The sequence below is a fragment of the Prenolepis imparis genome, unplaced genomic scaffold (genome assembly GCF_030444845.1).
Source record: "Prenolepis imparis isolate NDT839.2.m4 unplaced genomic scaffold, iyPreImpa1.0 SCAF_1, whole genome shotgun sequence".
NCBI lineage: Eukaryota > Metazoa > Arthropoda > Insecta > Hymenoptera > Formicidae > Prenolepis > Prenolepis imparis.
The window spans coordinates 26,552,574-26,566,009 of NW_028141159.1; the positions used below are offsets into that span (position 1 = coordinate 26,552,574).

Sequence of the window (13,436 nt, forward strand, 5' to 3'; positions counted from 1 at the left end):
TCGCGAACTGGTGTCGTGTCCTGGCCCATTTGAGAAATTTACAATTGAAAGTGAAGCAGATATGAAGAAGGCACCGACAGCAGCGGGGAGCAGCAGGGAAAGACAAGGATCTACAGGATCTACGGGTTCGTTTACGACATCAAGCAGTGGAAATAGAATATCAGGAGCGAGTGGATCATCGAGTATTGACGTAAAAATAAATTGGCTTGTAAAAACTGTGAAAGAAATAAAAGACGAAACAGCATGTAAGAAGGAAATTAAAATGATGGTTAAGGAAATAGTTCGAGAAGAATTTGGAAGTATTAAACAAGAACTGGAAGACTTGAGAAGAATTATACAAGGAGGAGCGGGTGGACTGGCAGGAGGAGCTCAAAGATGTTATAGTGAAGCAGTTAAAGAGAAGAAAAAAGAAAATATTATAATTGTCAAACCCAAGGTGCAACAGGAGAGTGAAGCAACTAAAAAACTGATAAAAGAAAAGGTAGATATCAAGAATATGGGAATAACGAAGTTAAAAAAAGGAAGTAAGAGAACAGTGATTCTCGGCTGTGAGACTGGAGAAGAAATGGAAAAGCTAAAGGCGACAGTACAAGCCAAGCTGGGCGAGAATTTTAACGTTACTGACAAGGGACATGTCACAACTGTCCGGAACCGATTTGATTCTTCTTCAAATATGTTGTTAAATACACAAATCTAAAAGACACGTATTTTTTTATATGTGCGGATATTGAGTTTTAAGGAGTGATAAAACCCCTTTAAAGAAAAACGGTATTTTTCTTTAGGATCGAATATCTGGTAAACTATAAGAGGTAGAAAAAAAAGACGTACGACAAATTTTAATGGCTTGAAGAGTACTTTAAAGTTATATGAACAAAATTTTTTTATTTTTATTTTTTTTTAAATACCCCATCACTTAATTTTTTTTTTCAAAATAAAAAAATTTTGTTCAAATCGGTTCCGGACAGTTGTGACATGTCCCTTGTCAGAAAATGGTCAGAAATTACCGAATGTCTTGACGAATCTAATTTAATGTTATTAATGTGTTCTGTGAGTCGAGTGCGTAATTGTCTTTTTGTTTGTCCGACATACGTTGCATTACAATCATTGCAGTTTATTTTGTAAATAACATTTGAATTATGTGGATGGTAGTTCCCTTTTATACCTTGACAAATTTCTCTAATTTATTAAGACATCGATAACCAACAGTCATGTCCAATTTTTAAATCGATGGTGCAATTAATTCAGAGATTGTATTGATGTAGGGAATAACAAAGAATTTTTTATTGTTGTTTTCGCTATTGTTAGGTTAATTAATGACATTCAAGTTTTTATTTGTTATATTCAATTTGTTAAAAATAAGATTCTTTATTCTTCGATTGATCCATTTAAAAGTGAGGTCCAGGGGGTAGCCATTGTCGAGCGATATGTTAATAATTATCTCCAAGTTTTTTCTATGGAATTGAGGGTGTGAGAGCAATAAAGCTCTATCGACTAAATTGTATATTGTTCCTATTTTATGGCACATTGGATGGTTAGAAAAATATGATAAAATTCTGCTTGAGAAAGTTTTTTTATGAAACCAATCTATGTATAACATATTGTCTATTACTTTTAAATGTAAATCTAAAAAGCTTATGCAGCGGTCCTCCTCATATTCTACAGTGAATTTTAACCTTTCGTGATAATCATTAAATTTGTCGACAATGTTCGCAATTTCATTCGCCTGAGTTGCTAATATAATATCATCCACATAACGGTAGTAAAATATTAAGCTTCTTCCTAGACTATTTAAGATTGATTCCTCTAAATCCTGCATCACTAGATCCGCGACTATGGGTGATAATGGGGATCCCATAGGAGTCCCATAAGTTTGTTTATAAATTGTCATGGAAAGTAAAAAATGTGGATTTTAGTATAAAATTAGTAGCTGATATAAAATCTTTTTTTGGAATTTTTGTGTGGAATTCGATATGATTCCATCTATTACTGATGTTATTAATTGCAAGATCCAGAGGGATGTTAGTGAAGAGAGATACGACATCTAACGAGACCAAAATGTCAGAAGGTCCCAATGTTTTACCAGACAGTGTTCTGCATAAATCGAAGCTGTTGTTCACATGGCTACTGGTTTTTGGTAGACTCTTTAGTAATATTTTGTGAATATAAGAAGCCAGGGAATATAGTGCTGTATTGATCGACGAGACTATGATTCTGAAAGGAACGTCGTTTTTATGGATCTTGGGGAGACCATAAGCTTTTGGTAGGAGCGAATCGCTTGAATGTAGTGTATAATATTCTTTTTTAGTGATGTATTCTTTTTTTAGCCATTGTTTTATCGTGTTATTTAACTCTCTTCCGATTCGTAAGGATGGGTTGCTTTTAATAATGGAATAAGTGTTGTGATCTTTTAACAGGTCTTCCACCTTTTCAATGTAATATGTTTTATTCATTGCAACGGTGACGTTGCCTTTATCCGCTCGTGTAAATATGATGTTTGGATTATGGCGGCAAAATTCTGTTGTTAATTTGTGCATTGTTATTAATTTTTCATGTGTTGGATTTTTAGGAATGTCTTTATGTAAGTAGTGAGAAAATTGAGGAACCGCAACATTTCGTATCGTTCTGAGATTTTTAATATTATTGCGTTTTGAATTACCTTCGATGTCCTTGATGAATTCGTGAATTGTTACTTTTTTATTTTTATTGATTGGAAGGCTGAAATTAGCACCTAGTTGTAGAAGATTGGAGAACATTACTCGGAATAACTGAATGCGATAGATTAACAAACCATTTATTATTTGTGTGATCTAAAGGATTTACTAATCAACATTACATCCTGTTTATTTATGCTCGTTAAGTTGGCCTTGGTTTTATATTTATATTATTTCTCAAATATTAATTTCATTACTAAATTTTAATTTGAAAAAATATAGTATTTTTTAAATTGGCTCACTTTTTTAGCTGAAAATATTATCGAGCTATTTCCTAATAAACATATGGTACAGTTTTACTTTTTTATTAATTTTTGCTAAATATATAATAATGTATACCATGCTATATAATACTTTCAATACAAAAATGTAAAAGAATACAATTTCTAAAGTAAAATTATTAAATTAATATTATAAGAAACTCATTAATTAAATCTGGATTGATCAATAAATATAATTCTACATCTGAAATTTTGCCTGTTAAAAATATTGCGAAAATATTGAAGGTAACATCCACATACATAGATTTATTTAAAAAATTAAAGCATTAAGTTCATTGATATGTTGTATATTCTTTAGAGCAATATCCGCAAGACATAATAGATCATCTTGATTAAAACATAATATACAACCATGATCAAGAGTTCTTAATTCTTGGGAAATAACTTCAAAAGCTAGAATTGAACAGTTAAGGCTCCTGGCTCCTCGCCGACCATGTCGGAATCGTGACGTCAGAGGCGAGAAAGCACATACTAAAAATTCTTGAGTGCCATTTTTAAATAAAAAGATATTTTAATAAAACAATACTACAAAATTCTTTGGCACACTTGTAAAATTGTCCGAAAACTATCTTTTTCCCTTTATAATCAATCAACAACTGTAAAATGACCGTAATATGAAATCCAAGTCATCTGGTCTTTGCGCATGCGCAGTCATTCTACAACATCATTCGACAAAGTCTGATATCACACTCATTTTACGGTTGTTTATTAACTGTCAAGGGAAAAGCATAGTTTTCGGACAATTTTATAAGTGTGCCAAAGAGATTTGTAGTGTTGTTTCATCGAAATATCTTTTTAGAATTTGTGAATTTAAGAATTTGTTAAGAGGGAAGAGCAGAAAAAGATTTAATATTCATGATTTCATCATACAGTATTCTGCTTTAAATACACTAATAAGATATTCATTGGTATATATGTTTTTATCAATGTGTTATTGTTATTAATATTTGTATTGTCTTATATAAAATTATTTCTTTAATTATTTATTTTATTTAATTATTTCGGTTTGAAATAGATTTTGATAAACTATCTTGGATCTGTTCAAAAACGTGAATCGTCAAAGCTATATTATTTTATTTTAAAGAAATTACAAAATAATAGTATTATATATTGCATGAACAATCGACAATAGGTTAGAATTTTTATTAAATACAATCAATTAAATTTTTTGGTTACAGATTGGATATGTTTTATATATGTATATTATGTATATTGTATTGTAATACAAATTTATTTTTAAATATACAGTATCAATCTTGATGTTATTAAACAAATTGTTTCCAGTTAATACTGCTATAAAGTAAAAAACAGAAAGGAGTTGGTCAGTGGTAATCTTCGCGTCAAGAAATTACAGAAGACTTTATTTTTCATATAAAAGTGAATTAATATCTCAATAATTAAAAATATGAATAATATTATATATATTTATATATATACATTATATATTATTTATTTGGGCTGTTCTTCCGAATGGGACACTTCGAGTTGAGGACAGCCCTTTTGCGTACTGAAAGTAGATACCAAAATAACGTATTATATAAAATTTCAGTCGCGGCAAATTATTTTTTCAAATGTTTTTATTTAAAAAAATTTTCTTTAAAAATTTTCTTTAAAAAAATTGGACACCGCACTTGCGAAAATCCACGCGCTGCCTACCGATGGGGAGGGTGCGGGAGGGGGGCCTTCGGCCCCCCTTGCACCCCCCCGTATGTGTGTGTGTGTGTGTGTATACATACGTTTCTGATATGCGCGGATCTGTCCAATGGCGTGGAGCCCCCCGAAGGGGGGGGGGGGGCGGAACTCACTGCATCCACGCATGTACTTTGCAAGATGAAACGAAGTTCACTCAACACCTAACATTGATATAATGTACCTAATCCTGAAGGATTACAATCCATTCATGACAACACCCAGATATTTATTTATCCCTGCTCTTGGAGAGAATTCTCTGCTTTAACCAAAAACACAAACTGATAATTACAAAGTATTCTCTGCTTTAACCAAAAACACAAACTGAAAATTATAAAGTATTCTCTGCTTTAACCAAAAACACAAACTGATAATTATAAAGTATTAATACTGTTATTGAGTTTAATTGAGATTTTACTTTTAGGTAAAAACTGTTGAAAAAATGATTTGCCGCGGCTGAAATTTTATATATTACGTTGTTTTGGTATCTACTTTCAGTACGCTAAAGGGCTGTTCCGAACTCGAAGTATCCCATTCGGAAGAATATCCTTTATTTGTCATATATTTAAATTTAAACAGAAAAATGGCAAAAAAAATTAAAAAAATTTTTTAATTTATAAATTATAATATTTCTGCATATACAGGATGTTTTAAGAGTAAAATCAGCTATGACATAATTGTACACGCATCATTTTAAGCAAAAAGTTTAGAAAAATGTGCCTTATTCTGCACGATTATAAAGATATGCATGTTCAATATTAAGAACGAATATATTTATCAACTTGCAATTAATAGAAGTTATGAAACAATCACATTAAATTTTCGTCGTTTCTTGTTATCATGGTTATAAATGTAAACATTAGGTCACATACGAGGGTTGTCTGAAAAGTTTCCGACCTAACAAAGATACAAGACATTTTTTCTTCAAATTAATTTTTATTTTTCTACATAGTCTCCTTGTAAGTCTATACACTTCTCCCAGCGATGCTCCCATCTCTTCAACCCGTCCAAATAGTACTCGGCGTCTTTCTCTGCAAAATAGTTATTTACGAAGGTGATGGCCTCCTCATTCGACGAAAATCTCTGTCCTCCGAGCGCAACTTTTAGGTCAGGGAACAAAAAAAAGTCGCTTGGGGCTAGATCTGGTGAGTAAGGAGGGTGGTCAAGCAGTTCAAACCGTAATTCGTGGATTTTCGCCATGGCAACCGCTGAGGTGTGAGACGGCGCATTGTCTTGGTGAAACAAAATTTTTTTTTTCTGCAAATGTGGCCGTTTTTCCGCAATTTCTGCCTTCAGCTTGTCAAGTACTGATGCGTAGTATGCTCCTGTAATGGTTTTTCCTTTTTGAAGATAATCGATTAAGATAACTTCATGACTATCCCAGAAAACAGTTGCCATCACTTTCCCAGCCGAAGGAACAACCTTTGCTTTTTTTGGAGCCGATTCCCCCTTCACAGTCCACTGTTTTGACTGTGTTTTTGTTTCTGGAGTATAATGGTGTATCCAAGTTTCATCTACAGTAATTAATCGGCGCCAAAACTCTGATTTATTGCGCCTAAACTGCGCCAACAGAGCGTTGGAAATGTTCATTCGAACACGTTTTTGGTCCAAAGTGAGCAAACGCGGTACCCAACGCGCGGACAGCTTTCTCATGCCTAAATCTTGATTCAATATGTGACAAACACGTTCTTTGGACATGTTCATAGCCTCTGCTATCTCTCTAACTTTAATTCGACGGTTGTCTAGCACCATTTGGTGAACTTGAGCGATATTATCGTCAGTAATTGCAGTTTTTGGACGTCCCGAACGTTCATTGTCACCCAAGCTGGTATGGCCACGTTTAAATTCAGCAGCCCAAAATTTCACGGTGGTAAATGATGGTGCAGAGTCCCCGTACACAGCGTCCAACTCGTCTTTGATTTGCGTAGACGTATTGCCTTTCAAAAACAAATATTTAATGACAGCTCGATACTCGATTTTTTCCATTTTCACAAAAACACTCACATCGACTCACTCAAATGATTGTCAAACAACAACTGCGCATCCAAAATGGCTGAAATTTTGGTGAGTACCTTTCAAAGCATGCGCAAACACATTCCCCAACTTTTGTTTACGAGTGCTGCCATCTTCATGTTGAGGTCGGAAACTTTTCAGACAACCCTCGTATATGATAAGTTCTGTGTTAGTTTGAAATTTTTGATTCCTGGTATAATTATAATAATGTTTCAAGTTCACTGCTAAAATTATTATTAATTAATTAAAATTATTATTTAATAATTATTATTATTCAAATTTATTGTAAACAAAATTTAATGTAATTGTTTCATAGAATTTGGTTCTATTAAGTTAATAAATGGATTCGTTCTTAAGATTGAACATGCTATATCTTTATAACCGTCCATAATAGGACACATGTGTATACAGGGTGTCCCAGAACTGGCGAAAAAGCTTTTAATGACAGATTCTTCATGAAATTCTAAGTCGAAAAGTTTTTTACAAAAATGTGATCCAATGAATAGAATTTGAATGGTGAGGCATTGAAGTTGACGTATGGGAGCGCATGAAATTCGCGCGGTCAGGAGCGTAACGGCCAACCTCGGCACGGGTACAACTTATAACTCGTGTATCGCGCCGATGCGTGTTTATCGTTACTCTATAATATTCTGTTATTAATAATATGAATTAATTATTCTCATTAATAATAATATTTATCTTTATCAATTAATAATTTTGTGTACTTGACCTGGTTGAATATCCTTAAACTATGAGATATGCGAGATATTGATTAGACTAACTTAACAAATGACAAATTTAAAATAAATTAATAAATAACAAATTAATCATAATTTTATAAATTAATTAATTAATTACTCAAATAACTGAAATTAATAAATATTGAGTAAATAATAAATATTGAAAAATAGAAAAAAATAAATAAATAGTTAATGAATAATTGTAATTCTTTTCTGATTAATCGAAAGACATTAAACTTGATATTTTATCAAAATATGTATTTGAAATTTTTTATATTCTTCTCTGAAACTTTATTTCAATATTACACTATTATTTAATTATTCATTAACTATTTATTTATTTTTTTCTATTTTTCAATATTTATTATTTACTCATTATTTATTAATTTCAGTTATTTGAGTAAATAATTAATTAATTGATAAAATTATGATTAATTTGTTATTTATTAATTTATTTTAAATTTGTCATTTGTTAAGTTAATCTAATCAATATCTCGCATATCCCATAGTTTAAGGATATTCAACCAGTAGGTCAAGTACACAAAATTATTAATTGATAAAGATAAATATTATTATTAATGAGAATAATTAATTCATATTATTAATAACATAATATTATAGAGTAACGATAAACACGCATCGGCGCGATACACGAGTTATAAGTTGTACCCGTGCCGAGCTTGGCCGTTACGCTCCTGACCGCGCGAATTTCATGCGCTCCCATACATCAACTTCAATGCCTCACCATTCAAATTCTATTCATTGGATCACATTTTTGTAAAGAACTTTTCGACTTAGAATTTCATGAAGAATCTGTCATTAAAAGCTTCTTCGCCAGTTCTGGGACACCTAAACCTAAACTTTTTTGCTTAAAATGATGTGTACGATCGTGTCCTAGAATGCTGACCATTTCTCCTGAAACGCACCCTCTATACTATAAGACAGAGTTTTCCAAATCTTTTTAGCTTACCGCCCTTTTTTCAAACATAATTTTTTTCAGCGCCCCCCTCGGGAAATCTATCTCTATCTCTTATCTTAACTAATAATATAATTGTAAGCGTAGTTAAAATAAAACAATTTGGAACTGAAATGTTAAAGATATAATCAAGTGGATAAGTTTGCTTAAAAAAATTTTTCAACGCCCCCGTACTACCCCTAAAGCAAGCAAAGCCCCCACAGATCCCTCCAGCGCCCACAGGGGGGCGGTAGCGCCCAATTTGGGAAACTCTGCTATAAGACATATTATAGAGTAATTAGCATATTTTGTTCGTTGTATTAAGAAATAAAAGATAATTTTATGTCTATAAGTGTACATATATATATCGGGTGTTCAAAACGTTACAAATTTTTATTGTCAAAAATATTGTTTCCAGAGAAAAATGTTTCGAATAGAAGTTGCAATATTTCAAGGAGGACATAAGTTGATGTTATAGGTATATTTGTAAATGATGGTTTCAAGGTCATTTTAAGGTCAACTTGATTTTTTTAAATGCACAATTACTCTATGTGTTTTATGTAAATAGATTCCTTATAACATTTTGCATAATTATAAAAGTAAATAGTAAAAAATTGGATAAATATTGACAAAAGGGGACCCAGCCCCAATCACTTTGACCTTGACATATGTTGTCTGAGTAACCTCCAACAAATTTTCGAGGCCTGAGTAACCTCCAACAAATTTTCGCTCCTTCTTAAGAAGAAAGTTATTAACAAAAAAAGGATTTGTAAAAATTAAAATTTGTACGTAGTCTAACAGTGAAAAACTTGATGACAGAGTTCATAGAAATAGCTCTACCTATATATACCTATATATACCTAAATAAACATTCAATTTTTTATATAGAGTGTTCAAAAATAACATATTAATATGGTGAATTAATTATTTATTGAATACATTTTGCTCAATATTTCAAAAAAAGCATCTACGTTTATCTAAAAAAGTTTACTAAACACACACACACACACGGGGGGTGCAAGGAGGGCCTTCGGTCCCCCTCCCGCGCCCGCCCCACCGGTAGGCAGGGTGGACCTCGCTTTACAACTTACAGCATGTGTCCATTGTGATTGAACTCTTCGCAATGCATCCCCTACCGGCGGGGAGGGTGCGGGAGGGGGGCCAAAGGCCCCCTTGCACCCCACCTCCGTGTGTGTGGGTGTGGGTGTGGGTGTGTGTGGGTGTGCATATACGTTTGTGATATTTTATATCTTCTTTGCAATTTTCTTTATTAATAACTTTTTATTAAACAACAAGCGACGGCTAAAATTTGTTGGAGGTTACTCAGTCCTATGACCTTGACAACATATGTCAAGGTCAAGGTGATTGGGGCTGGGTCCCCTTTTGTCAATATTTACCAAAAATTGAATGATTTACGAGATATTTTATATCTTAATTTGACATATTTTTTTATATAAAATACAAAATATCTCTAATATTTGTAAAATATTTAGTTCTCGATAATTTTACCTTAATATTTTTATGCATAGAATAATTAGACAAATCAATTGGTGTAAAGAAAACGCATAGTTATGTTTAAGAAAAAATATACAATTTGTAACATGCAGCTACATATTTTTTAAACATTCCTATAACATCAACTTATATTTTCCTTGAAATATTGCAACTTTTATTTGAAGCATTTTTCTCTAGAAACAATATTTTTATAGTTAAAAATGTGTAACGCTTTATTTTGAACACCCGGTATAGTTATAAATTGTTTTACTTTACTTGTGCAATATATGGTGATTATTATTTAGTAAATTATTATTTGCTATTATTACTATTTCTTATTCTTATTTCTTATTGTTTATTTCTATTAATTATTATTTTTGCTTATTTATTTCAATAAAAATTGTATATTAGCTTCTAAATATATAATAATGTGTGTAAACCCCTGAGATATTCAACCATCTTTGGATAAAAGAAGAAAAATTAAAAAAGTTTTGGTTTAACATTACCTCAAACAATTATTGTCGGACCTACATTACAAAAAATTCATCAAAATATTTTTGTTTTCGACGATGCCTTATGTGAAGTGGAAACGTCATTAAAGACTATCGACATTACTTTTAAAGCTTTCCATACACTTCACGCAAATTATCCTGTAAAACACAAATATTTAGCATCTGCTAATGTGGTGAATAAAATTGTAATCGTACTTTTGATGAGCAATTTTAAAAAAACATTTAATGAAAAAATTAAAATAATATTTTGCCAAGTAAGAGGTAAAATATAATATCAAAAAAGCAAGAAAGCAAATTTTTTTGTTGTCTTTTTCTTCTTTTTTTTTACACGGGGTAATCTTCATGGATACCCTCCGATCCCCGAGGAAGTAATACCGAACTCGTACGGCGAAAATCCCGCGAATATTTTACTCGGACTCTGTTTCAGTGATGCAAGATTTCACGCGCGACAGCCACTTCGCGACAGCCATCTTGCAGTGGAGGGGGTAGGTCGGCAGCGCAGAGTGCACCGAAAAGATGAGAACCCTTGTCCTTCGAACATATGTAGAAGAGGACAGGTATATATCTTTTGTCCTTTATTTTCTTTTGATAGAATAGTGCTACGAATTTCGAGCGAATCCGGAATACTGGCGATAGCGAGTAGGCGATGCGACCCAATATGCAAAAAGAAAATATAAAATATAAAAAATATATTTAATATTATAAAATAATATTAATAAAATTAATATATTTTAAACATAAATTAAGTAACTTAAACACTAAGAATATAACGGCTCTCTATATATCAAATATAAATTAGAAAATAGAAAGGCTATTCGAGCCATACGCGGATGTCGGTGCGTCGATTCCAACGAAAATTAATTTTTCGTTGAAATTAACTAATTGTGCACGGGGCACGAATTTTGCTTAGTACACCACCAAGACTTTTATTTGGGAATAAATCCATACTAGATTTTTAATTTCCATATTAACCTCTAACCCCCCTACAGAATTATAGGCGGGAAAAATATAAATCCGAAAATCCCGATTCAGCGACTTTCGGATCTATATTTTTCTCGCCTATAATTCTGTAGGGGGGTTAGAGGGTAATATGGGAATTAAAAATCTAGTATGGATTTATTCCCAAATAAAAGTCTTGGTGGTGTACCAAGCAAAATTCGTGCCCCGTGCACAATTAGTTAATTTCAACGAAAAATTAATTTTCGTTAGAATCGACGCACCGACATCCGCGTATGGCTCGAATAGCCTTTCTATTTTCTAATTAAGTAACTTATATTTAAAATTTTAATTAAAAATAATTAATAATTATAAGTATATTTTATATATAAAAATCCACTCTTGGCCAATATATACGCCTTTCTATTAAAAAAGATTTTTTATCTTTAAAGAAATAATTGTAATAAAATAATATTTTAATTTATAAATATTGTTTAAGATTTTATTCTTTTTATTCCCTATTTATTTTGTACTAATGTACGACGTACATATTGTTACTCAACGGAAACCGCGAGAAGGTGGTGGTTTCTTCCGTCAAAAAATTTAAAATATTTTATATTGGAAAATGTCATTATTAAAAAAATATTAAAATTATAAAAAAATAAAAATAAATAATTAAGTATAATAAAGTTAAGTATAATAAGTAGTAATTAAGTAATTAAAATAAAAAAAAAATTAATAAAAAAATTAATAAAATAAATAAAAAAGAAATAAAAAGTCAATTATATATAATTAATTAATAAAAAGTGAATTGCATCCCAATATACTTTGTCATATAAATATATTATGTGTATGTGTGTGTGTGTATATATATATACATATATGTTTACATTGTATGCATATATATATATATATATATATATATATATTATATATTATATACATATATGCATATAATTGTATACGTATATATATATAATTAAACTTAAAATTAGTAAGGCTCTCAAGAATAAAACAATTCACAATATGGTAGGCTAGAAAGAGCCAACGCAGTTGTTAAGGCGTCAGATATATAATTATTAAAGTCAAATTACAAAGATCTTCATATAAATAAAAATAATATATAAAAAGCGTACGTTTCGACCTGTATTTAGGTCATCTTCAGCGCAACAATATTGGAAAAAGCATTATTGAAAAACTTAATTAATAATGTTAATATATAAGAATGCATCCTATATCGAATTCGCTATGAAACCGCAGAGTAAAACCTTAAGTGCTGAGAATACGTGTCTCAGTCTTTATAATGTTAATATATAAGAATAAAACGCATCCTATATCGAATTCGCTATGAAACCGTAGAGTACAAACTTAAGTGCTGAGAATCCGTGTCTCAGTCTTTATATGAAAACGGTCATCTATTCCTCGCCTGCACATCTTTTCACTCAACGATTGAAAAGCCGGAGAGCGAAAGAGTTATATGTTGACCAGTACTCTGCGTTGATACCACTGCTTAGCGTAAAAATCCGCAATCTAATAAAGGTATATAAAGGTAATCACAAAAATCACTAAGAATTTAACTCACATATAACGTGCTGCGACGAAACACGACTCGTAATTCAGTAAGTCCAACAATAACGATTGCGGCATAAATTTGACAATCTTCTTAAAACACTAATGTAAGAATAAAATGGATCTGTCCTTGGAAGGACAGGGACGCTAAATATGTGAGCATGAATTTCTACGTAGTCATATCAACAATATAAGTCAACATTATAAACAAACATAAAATCACAAGTAAATCAAATTTTAGAAAGTCTGTTGATCGCGTTAAAATAATTATGATGTAATGGATCTGTGTCTGTCTACAAATTCAGCCTATTAGTTTGTCTTTGAATGAAAATCATTTCCGAAATTAATCTTTTGTTATAATTGCACTCATAATCCATCACTTCAACTTTATCTCATATAAAATCATGGTTGTTAGCGAATTCGATATAGGATGAGTTTTATTCTTATATAACATTATAAAGACTAAGACACGTATTCTCAGCACTTAAGGTTTTACTCTGCGGTTTCATAAGTACTCTGCGTTGATACCACTGCTT

The 13,436-nt window shown here is 31.4% G+C and overlaps 1 protein-coding gene across 1 annotated transcript; it reads right to left on the bottom strand.

Moving 5' to 3' along the window:
* Nucleotides 1-4,441: 4,441 nt before the first annotated feature.
* On the bottom strand, nt 4,442-8,158 carry LOC145938767 (histone-lysine N-methyltransferase SETMAR-like). The gene is made up of 3 exons (XM_083042518.1): nt 8,104-8,158; nt 5,859-6,618; nt 4,442-4,499 (listed from the first exon to the last, which is right to left on the bottom strand). Exons 1-3 carry the CDS (start codon nt 8,156-8,158, stop codon nt 4,442-4,444), a joined length of 873 nt encoding a protein of 290 aa, XP_082898644.1.
* Nucleotides 8,159-13,436: the final 5,278 nt, after the last annotated feature.